General features: G+C 51.0%; 1 protein-coding gene across 1 annotated transcript; it reads left to right on the forward strand.

Moving 5' to 3' along the window:
- Positions 1–3,553: 3,553 nt before the first annotated feature.
- Positions 3,554–10,438, forward strand: KLF10 (KLF transcription factor 10). The gene is made up of 4 exons (XM_059165882.1): positions 3,554–3,964; positions 7,092–7,325; positions 7,436–8,348; positions 8,837–10,438. Exons 1-4 carry the CDS (start codon positions 3,929–3,931, stop codon positions 9,094–9,096), a joined length of 1,443 nt encoding a protein of 480 aa, XP_059021865.1. The 5' UTR covers positions 3,554–3,928; the 3' UTR covers positions 9,097–10,438.
- Positions 10,439–10,887: the final 449 nt, after the last annotated feature.

The raw sequence follows: 10,887 nt of genomic DNA on the forward strand, positions 1-10,887 counted from the left end.
TAATTCCATAACTCAGCTGAGGGCTCTTTACATGTCAGCCCCAAGGCCACTTCCTTCATTATTCTGATGGAAGGAGAAACCAGCACCAGCAGCAGGCAGGGTCAGCGGCTACCTAAGGTACTGCTTACTACTGCCCAGAACTTTTTTTTAATCTTGCCCACAGTGACAGTTTTCCGTGTGTGGTCCTTCTGTGACGCAAGGTAGGGGTAAGGTATGGAAGGATCTGTACTTCTGCTCTAGGTGTTTGTCTACATTCTGTCTGTAACTCCTTTGGGTCTTCACAGACAACCTACAGTTTTATTTCCTCCATTAAAGAAATCTCGAGTGCCTCATATAGAACACAGTGGGCCAGAAAGATTGAGACATGGCCACCACCTGAAGGAGCTCAGATCTTGGTGTAGTAGAAGTAAAATACTTCTTGCAATAAGATGTGGTATGTGCTCCATGCCCAGCATGGAGTGTGGACAGAGTGCTGTGGGAACAGAGGACAGTGGATTCACCTTGAAGTTATCAAGGAAGGCTTCAACAAGTTGGCAGTAGAGCAGAGGAAACCAAAAGAGCCTTTCAGAGTTAAGGTATACGTTTTTTCCAAGACACCAGGGTTCCTGTTACACTTTAAAGAAAATCTGTATTTCACATTGTGGCCTATAATTTCCTCAGTAATCTGGCTCCTCCTGCCTCGCTCTCCAACCCTGCTCTCCCCCATCTCCCACTTCCCCTAGCACCCTCCAAACTTCTAGCCACACTGCATCACAGAGCAAACTCCTTCCTGGTAGGACCCTGTGATAGCTGTTGCCTCTACTCAGGCACATTGTTCCTGAATCTGCCTTTCCTCTCAGTAGGTTTTTAGTCCCTTCTGCAAAACAAGATTCTCTTATCTCCTAAATCAAACCATAGTCATAATCACAATCATTGCGATTCTATGTGTTACAGTTAGCTTCACCTTCATAAGTGATTTAATAATATATAGAGACAGACAGACAGACAGAGAGACCTGTCTTTGTCTTCCCGTCTAGGCTTTTTGAGAGCAGGGACCTGGACTTTTTTGTTCCTTCCAGTCGTCTGGGTACCTGGGTACCTAGTAGGTGTTCAGTAAATACCTGTTGAACGGTCTGGATAAATGAGCAACACAGTATTTACTGAATGAGGACATGGCTTAGAGATGTGCAATTGTACCATATGTTTGAGGAACAGCAAGCCATTTGCTGTGGCTTTGGGCAAGGGTATGTCTGGGTGGGAGAGGAGGTTGGACGGGTGGGGAGACCATACAGCTCTGAATGGAACAGCCTCTTATCTCCTAGGCAACAAGAGTCACAGATCCTTTTTTTAAGTAGGGGGTGTCATGATTGGATCGTGACTTTCAAAACACCACTCTAGTGGCTGTATGGAGAGTTTGGGCACTAAAAATCAGCTGGGGTGGAGTTGGAGTTTGGGTGGGGAGACCGCAGATTATTTAATCCAAGGGAGAGTTGATACTGAGTGACCAAGAGTTACAATCGAAGGACAGAAATGAAAAGTGAGGAAAAAGATACTTTAGAGGCAAAACTGTTGGGATCTAAGGACCAACAGGATCCAGGACTTTGAGGGAGAAGGTGAAGGCCAGATGGGAGATGATGAATCCATACAGGAAGGAGCAGAAATGATTTTAGTTTTGGTAATGTTGAGTCTGAGGTGCCTGAGAACATCTTTCTCTGAATCTCTAGGAATTGTGCCACCACCACACTGTTCCTCCTACCCCTTTTCTCTTTTCTTTCCTGTTTTGAATCACTCCCACAAGCCATGAATGCTCCCTGCTTCTCAGCGTGCTAGGACATCATGCCAGCAGGCCCCACATTCCTGAAGAAGGGACTGGGTCCAGACCTGAGGGCTGGCTGGCTGTGGCCACCCGAGGGGGTAGCTCCCTCACAGGAAGGAAGGCTAGCCTGTGGAGGGGGTGGCTACCTGACAGGAAGGAAGGCTGGCCTGCTGGTTGGGCACAGAGGGGAGCTTCCACTACTGCAGCAGGTGCCCAGGGCCAGCTGCTCCAACCCCTCAGGCTCACATCAACAGGATGGGACAGCCCAGGCGGAAGGAAGCCTACAGGAAGGGACACCCCTGCAGACAGAGTGGGGGCATGGGGTGGAGGGGAGACAGGAAGAGCTGCCTGGGCTGCTGAGCTGGCGCCCCTCCAGCTGATTCAGGAGAGGCAGTGACAGAAAGCCATTCCATCCCCAGCCCTGGTCAGCTGTATTATTACTGGTGTTGTTGGCTATCCTGGGCCTTGGCTAAACCAGAAAGAAACACTGGAAGACGTTCATGGATTTGCCAGTTTCTGAAATGATTCCCTTCCTACGCTCATTCTGCGGTCATTGGGAAAGAAAGGTCACTGGCCTTAGCCTTTCAGTTAACGCGGAGAGATGAGACGGCTTGAGGAGGGGCAGTGATTTGTGCCACGTGTTCAGCCTGTCCAAAGGAGATAAAATCTCCAGTTTGCTTTCAGCTGGGTTATCACTGCCCAGCTCTCCCAACAACAGCTGCTGTGAACGGGCACGCAACGGCCAAAATAGGGCAAACTCGGAACGAAAACAGTCACGGGCTCCAAATCTGAGGCCCTGGCTCTCCTCCGACCCCCCTCCCCAGGGGGTCGGAGATGGTGTGGTGGGGTAGAGGGGGGGGGTGGGTGGCGCCTTAGAGGGGGCGGTGTGTCTTTGACCAGGCGGGCATCCCCGCAGCAACCCCAACCCTAGGTGCGCTTGGGCGCGGGGCGGGCGCCGGGCAAGTCTAGGAGACCCTTCCCCACGACCAGGTTCCAGGCAGGCGCTTCCGGAGGCCTTGGCCCCGAGTGGGGATGGGTCTACCTTTGAAACAGCCGGTAGACTGCAATTTAAAGTTTACATCGAGCTCAAAACTCGATTCCGCAGTCGATCATCCGCGCAACAGAAGGAAAAGAACTCGAGTCCATAGCCCCTCATCACCCCATTGGTCCAGTTCTCAAGGCTTCCTGCAGTCCCCACACCGTTCTCTCGGCGGCCTGGAGGAAGGATGGGCGGGGAGGGCAGGGGCGGGCACTGCTGCCGGCAACGCAGAAGGGGAGGGCGAGTCCGCTCCGGTGGCCGGGGCGTGGGCGGGGGGGGGGCCCCCACAGAAGCAGGTGTCGGCTCAATGACAGGGCTCCCCGCCCTGCCCTCCCCGCCTCCGTGCTCCCCACAGCTTAGCGAGGCAAAACCCAGTAAATGCTCGAGAAATGCAGCTCAGTCGGTCAGCGGGCTCTGCTTTCTTGCCAGACGCCTAAGAGGACGGCGCTTCCAAATGCAAATCTCTTGGCTCGGGCGCCTTGGCTAGCAGCCGCCGCCTCCCCCGCCCGGCTGCCCGGCGTCCCGCCCACCCCGCGGCGGGACAAGATGGGGCCCCGAGGAGAGGGGACGGGGCGGAGCGGGCATCCCTCCCCACCTCCCACGTGGGGCCGGCCCTCCGCAGGGCCTGGGCGCGCCGCCGCCGCGCCTCCGGGCTAGGCCCCCGCTCGCGGCACCGCCCCCTAGGTCGGAGCGGAGGACGGCAGCGGAGGGTGGGCGAGGGGTGGGGGGTGTCACTGAGTCAGGTGGCGTTGGGAGTTCCCTCGGGCTGGGCCTAGGGAACACGCTGCCGGGGATTGTGTACACGCTCCACTGACACAAGCTTCACGCTGCCGGGCAGCCGCTGATCACGCGTGGCCCCGGGAGCTCATTGGCCGACGCCTCACACACCTTTGTCGCTGATTGGCCGGCCGAAGGCTCCGCCCCCACCCCCGCCCGCGACGCGGGGCAGGCAGAGAGGCTACCTGAATGGGGAGGGGGCAGACGGCGCGGAGCGCGGCGGCGGCGGGAGCGGCGTCGAGTGTCTCCGGGCGTCCGTCTGTGGCCAAGCAGCAGAGCAGCCAGTCAGCTCGCGGCCGGCGGCCAGGCAGCCAACCATGCTCAACTTCGGCGCTTCTCTCCAGCAGGCTGCGGTAAGTCACCTGGGGATGCCCCAGTCCTTCCCTTCCTCGCTGCGTCTGAGGGGCCAGCCGGGGCACTAGCCCCGAGCCCTTGACATCAGCGGCGCCTGCTGCAGCGGAGTCCTGGGGGAGAAAGGGGCTTTCTGCCTGCACACTGGGTATTGGTGAGGGCGTGTGTGTCACGGAGTGGGTCAGGACAGGCGGATTGGGATCTACAGCCGAAGGGACCGGGGTCTTACTCAAGGTGTCATGAGGGGAAGGCGTAGCTCCGCTGGGAGACTTGAGGCAGATGAGTGGGAGGATAACTGAAAGGGTGCGAGGAGGGGGCTGCTGCCCTGGCAGCGAGGACAGGGGAAGGTGTGGAAAGGGAAGCGGGGTGACAAGGGGGCTACCCTGCACCTGGCACCCGGGAGAGATGCCGCCGTCTGGATCAGGAATGCGACCCAGGGCGGGAGGGGGCTGCTTACTGGCATTTGAGGGGCGGGGTGTCCACAGGAGAGGAGAGGGGGCTGCCCCTCTCGGGGGTCTGAGCCGAGGTTTGTGGTACTGGGGCTGCTCAGCAGACAGCCGGGGCCCGGGGGAGGGGGCGCCCGGCGTGGGGGAGGAGGAGTGGCACGTGGGCCCCGGACCACCCGGGGGGACGAGGAGGTGCGCCCCCAGACGTCGGCTGGGGACTCCCCATCCCCCGCGGGAGCAAGTGGCCGCCTTCTGAGGACCCCCTCGGAGGGGGGTAGGGAGATGGGAGGGTGGAAAGCGGGAGCCGGCAGCGGGGCGGGGGATGTGGGCGGGGGGAGCCGGGGCCGCGAGACGCGGGGGCCGCGTGTCGAGGCGGGAGCCGCGGGCCGTGGGGCCGCGCGTCTGGAGCCGGAGCCTGTGGGGGCTGCACGTCTGGGAACCCGTGGAGACTCGGCGGGCGGAGATGGAGCTGCCGGAGACCGCGGGGAGGGGGCGCAGCGTCTGCGGGAAAGACGGGGTGGTCTGAGGTCCTGCGGGCGGCGTGGGCGGGAAGCGCCGAGGGCTCGGCCGGATCCCCGGGGGCTGCGGCCGGGAGGAGGGCGGGGGCTGGGTTTCCGCGGGGACCCGGCTCCTCCCCCGGCAGCTGAGGCGGAGGCCGGGGGATGGGCCGGGAGCGGGTGCGCCCAGGGAGCTTCTCGTCCCGGAGTGACCCAGCCCCGGCCTCCGCCAGGGGCGGCAACGAGGCCCAGCCCCGCTGTCGGTTCCTAAGGGAACGGCGGCTCTCCCGGAGCGGGGAGGGGCGGGCGCTCCCGGAGCCGGCGCCCGCGGACCCGCCCCTCCCCGCGGGCTCGGGCGCGCACTGCCGGGCGGTTGGCGGCGGTGCCCGCGGCCCCTCCCCCGGGCCGGCGCGAGGGCGGGGGCCCGCGGGCTCAGGAAGTAGGTGAAAGGTGACGGCGCGGCAATTCCCAGTTCACGTTTCCTGCGCGGCCGGGAGCAGCCGCTGATCACGCTTTGTTCACATGCCTCGCCCCCTCCTCCCCCGCGCCCCCCGCCCTTCACGGTCCAGCCAATCCAGGCCCGAGCCGCCGGGCAGGCTGGCCAATGGCGGGGGCAGGGGCGCGGGGACGTGCGAGCGGCGAGGAATGTTCCCAGTGACTCACCCGCAAGCCTCATTGAGGTTAGGGCGGTCCCATCCGTCTGTCCCCGCCAGCGAGGATCTCCCCCGCCGTCCGCCCCCGCCCCTCGTCTGCCTCCCCCGCCCGTGCCTCCACCCGTTCTTCCCTTTCCTGCCTCGCGCCCCACTCCCTTTCCTCCCCTCCCCGCTTCTCTTCCTGCCCTTCCCAGCTCACACTCCCCTTCCCTGCTGGCCTGCCTTTTCTTTTCTTTTTTTCTTCTTCTTCTTTTTTTTTTTTTTTTGCATTGGCGTCTTGGGGCTTTTACACATACAGGCGCTGTCCGTTGCAGCTTACATAAAGGGGCGCGCGATTATGCAATAACCTTACTAGTGAAATTTCGAGAGCTGTGACTCCTTTTCTGAGGATTTCAACATGAAGGGTGTATGCATTTTTTTTTTTTTTTTAAACAAGCATTGAGAATAATACCTTGCAGCGTAAAGAATGCTTTTCGGTATTTTTACACGATCTCTACTTAGACCAAAAGAATGTGTTCACATTAATGGATGATGGGAGGTGGTGGGTGGTACCATTTTTTTTTTTTAAAGAGCAGTTCACGGAACTTTAATATGAAGCATTAAACACTTGATAGAGGGAACAATACAAATAAATGCCAAGCATGTGCTGTCATTCTTGTCGTCAGTAATTTTAAAAATTAAAATACATTCAATTGGACTATTGAAGACTCATTATAGTCAGTTTTTTTGCAGATTCTGGGTAGAAGATTAAATTTTATGATTGGTCATTTTTTAGTAGTATTCCATTAGCTGGTCGGAGTTGTGCATAGCAAACCATTGTGTGAAAAGGAACACAAACATGAAGAACCTGAAGTTTCAATAAAGCTTTGGGATTTTTCCACATATTTCAATGTATCTCTCTTTACTGGAGATAATCAAGCTATGAAAGATTTCAAGTAACCTAATGCAGTAATTTTAAAGAGCGGCTGAGGATTTCTGTGCTGTTGACTTTATTCTAAAGTGGAAAGTGACTTTCCAAAGGTCAGATCCATATCATCAGGACAGAGCTCTGTGCACTACACTTACCCTTTTTAAGAAAGGTGTGAGGTCCGCCTCCCAATTAGGAACTGGTATCTCAAAAGTCCTCATGCCACACCTGTAGTACTGAAAAAAGAACTTTTGTGGAGACTTCCTTTAGTTATTTTGTCTGACCTCAGTTGCAAAGGCTACTCTGGGAAGAATATAAAATTTCTAAATCAGGTTCTTTTTTTTGGGATCATATATGCATTGCTATCTTTAGCCTTGGTCTCCTTAATGGCAATGATGTGCTCCTTTCTCCCTTGCAAGGATATCAGTGTTCAACCCTAAGTGCGAAAGAATGAAAATGAAGATTTTATTTTTACCATTACCATTAGTTGGGGTGAGAGAAAATTATTTCAGAAACTTGGAAAGTTGTGTAAATTGTAAAGAAAAAAGTTTGCATGTTGCTCTATGTGTTACTTGGATGACAAGAATATGCTTGTAATCATTTGATCTTTTCTTTTTTTTCTTTAGGAGGAAAGGATGGAAATGATTTCTGAAAGATCAAAAGAGACTCTGTTTTCATGGAACAAAACTACAGAAAAGAGTGATTTTGAAGCTGTAGAAGCACTTATGTCAATGAGCTGCAGTTGGAAGTCTGATTTTAAGAAATACATTGAAAACAGACCTGTTACTCCAGTGTCTGATATGTCTGAGGAAGAGAATCTACTCCCGGGTACACCTGATTTTCATACGATCCCGGCATTTGTAAGTATTCCTGTTTTTAAGTTGAGAATGCAGATGACAGAATATTTTTTAGCATTTACACAATGAACTTAATTTCTCATGCCCATTGCCTGTATATTTTTCTTTTCTAGTGTTTGACTCCACCTTACAGTCCTTCTGACTTTGAACCCTCTCAAGTGTCAAATTTGATGGCATCAGCGCCATCTACTGGACACTTCAAATCATTCTCAGATGCTGCCAAGCCTCACATTGCTGCACCTTTCAGAGATGAAGATAAGAGCCCGGTATCTGCCCCCAAACTGCCCAAGGCTCAGGCCACGAGTGTGATTCGTCACACAGCTGATGCCCAGCTGTGTAACCACCGATCTTGCCCAGTGAAAGCAGCCAGCGTTCTCAACTACCAGGACAATTCTTTTCGAAGAAGAACCCACGTAACTGTTGAGGCTACAAGAAAAAACATCCCCTGTGCAGCTGTGTCACCGAACAGATCCAAGTGTGAAAGAAACACAGCGGCAGACGTTGATGAGAAAGCAAGTCCTGCACTTTATGACTTTTCTGTGCCTTCCTCAGAAACCGTCATCTGTAGACCTCAGCCAGCCCCTGTGTCCCCACAACAGAAGTCGGTGTTGGTCTCTCCACCTGCAGTATCAACAGGGGGAGTGCCACCTATGCCAGTCATCTGTCAGATGGTTCCCCTCCCTGCCAACAACCCTGTTGTGACAACAGTTGTTCCTAGCACTCCACCCAGTCAGCCACCAGCTGTCTGCCCACCTGTTGTGTTCATGGGCACTCAGGTGCCCAAAGGCGCTGTCATGTTTGTCGTACCCCAGCCCGTTGTTCAGAACCCAAAGCCTCCAGTGGTGAGCCCAAATGGCACCAGACTCTCCCCTATTGCCCCTGCTCCGGGGTTTTCCCCTTCCGCAGCAAAAGTCACTCCTCAGATGGACTCCTCCAGGATAAGAAGTCACATCTGCAGCCACCCAGGATGTGGCAAGACGTACTTTAAGAGCTCTCATCTGAAGGCCCACATGAGAACACACACAGGTACCAACCACTTCTTGTGTCTTAGAAAGTTAGATTTGTATTTTTATTTTTAGGCCATGATCACAAATATGAATCAAGCATGTTAAAGAAGAGCTTCCTTTATTAGCCAGTTCAGTGGCTGATACTACCACTACAAGTTCCTACAAAAGATTTCCTCAAAGTGTTTTTGTCTTAATTTCTCAAATGATTCTTAAGTGTCTGAGTAGCTTAGTAAAGAATCTGTAAAGCCTTTGTACCATAGTTGAAGTCAGAAAGCCTTTTTGTTTTTGGCTTGTTATAAAGGGAAGTTTTCTATGAATGTGACAGAGTGAAAGTTGAAAATAGAACAGTACACATGTTCACTTAAACAGTTGATTCATTTAGTAGCTTTTATTTTGAAAAGATTCTCTTTAGATATTTAACATGTATATCTTTAGATATAATTAGATATGTAATTTCCAATGATTTGGTAAATACATGTAATGATGATCTGAATTTCTTTGTCTCAGGAGAAAAGCCTTTTAGCTGTAGCTGGAAAGGCTGTGAAAGGAGGTTTGCCCGTTCTGATGAACTGTCCAGACACCGAAGAACCCACACAGGCGAAAAGAAATTTGCTTGTCCCATGTGTGACCGGCGGTTCATGAGGAGTGACCATTTGACCAAGCATGCCCGGCGCCATCTGTCAGCCAAGAAGCTACCAAACTGGCAGATGGAAGTGAGCAAGTTAAATGACATTGTCTTACCTCCAACCCCTGCCCCCACACAGTGACTGCTCAGAAGGTGAGAAGCAGAAGTAACTTTGGTCACAGCCAGGAACCAGTGGTGATGTAAAAACGCTTCCACTGCAAAGTCTGTGGCCCTCCAGTGTGGGCCACGAGCAGAAGCCCTACAGCCTGAGGAGAAGGCTCGGCCTGGGTTAGAGGACAAGAAGTGCTGCAGCCGCAAGCAGGTCACAGAGTGGCAGGATTCATTTCTTATCACATAAGAGAGATGAGAAAGCTTTTATTCCTTTAAATATATTTTGAAGGTTTCAGATGAGGTCAACACAGGTAGCACAGATTTTGAATTTGTGTGCACAATTTATTACTTCATTTTCACCATTTATACTTGAGACCAACTTTTCAATGTGATTCTTCTAAAGCACTGGTTTCAAGAGTAGAGAGACTGGAAATAAACATTACGGTACAGAGACGGAGATGGAAAATTGATTTGTATTATTATGAATATTGGCATCTTTTCCTAGTTATCTTGTTTACTATTTCTAGTCTTTCCAGTCAACTTCGTGGATGTAGTTGTTAAATATATCTAGAACTAGCATTTTTATACTTGCTAACATTTGGAATTAAGCAGCTGTATATTGCTGAAGAGGGCCCAAAGAATTGGAATCCTCAGTAATTTAATTGCTTTGAGGTATAGCTACAATTTTTTTGTGTGTTTTTGTTTTGAAAGTTTAACAGATGACTGTATCTAGGCATTTTATTATGCTTTGAACTTTTAGTTTGCCTGCAGTTTCTTGTGTAGATTTGAAAATTGTATACCAATGTGTTTTCTGTAGACTCTAAGATACGTTGCACTTTGTTTAGAAAAAAATTTTTGAAGATAAAAATATATTGTAAAAAAGGGATACCAAGAATTTTAGATAACTCCTTGAAAAAGATGGCTTATGTCATCAGTAAAGTACCCTTATATTATGAGGATGTAATGTGTGCTTTATTGAATTAGAAAGTTAGTGACCACTATTCACATGGACAGATGTCCTGTTAATTTATAGGAGTTTTTCATTGGGAGGGTTGGGGGGAGGTGGAACTGGATCAATAAAAGTTGGTTAAAACATTCACTTCAGCTAACAGTATTTCTGTTATATTCTGTTGTATAGTGGATGATATACACCGTGGTAAAACAAAAGTAAATTGTTTAAAATATTTAGCGAAAAATGGCACTATATTCCCATTTAACGTTTTTCTCTTGGATATTGATTTCTGACATCAAAACTTGGATCCTTGGAAAACAAGAATTTTCTTTTAATAAAAACTTTGTGATTTACAATTTGCACAACATTTCTTTTGTTGTACTTTATATCTTGTTTACAATAAAGAATTTCCTTTGGTATATTTACTTGGTTGGTTGCATTTGTTGAAAACCATTCTCAGTCTAACCATGACAGCGATCACTTATGGTACTATCCAAAGATTTAGTGTCTAAATTTCTCTAGGAGCTTCATTCAAATTTAGAACTGCAGGAGTATATCCCTAACACGCATCAGTTTATAGAGAGTATACAGAGTGAGGCCTGGGATCCACATAGTCATTGAGATAATTTGCAAGCCTGCCCAGCTAAAAAACCAACACATTTTAATTTCTATTTTATTTTTAAAGATTTTATTTATTTGACAGACAGTGAGAGAGGGAACACAAGCAGGGGGAGTGGGGGAGGGAGAAGCAGGTTTCCTGATGTGAGGCTCAATCCCAGGATCCCAGGATCATGACCAGAGCCAAAGGCAGAAGCTGAATGACTGAGCCACCCAGGTGCCCCTAAACCAACACATTTTAATCCTCAAACA

The sequence above is a fragment of the Mustela lutreola genome, chromosome 3, assembly GCF_030435805.1.
Source record: "Mustela lutreola isolate mMusLut2 chromosome 3, mMusLut2.pri, whole genome shotgun sequence".
NCBI classification, from domain to species: Eukaryota; Metazoa; Chordata; class Mammalia; order Carnivora; family Mustelidae; genus Mustela; species Mustela lutreola.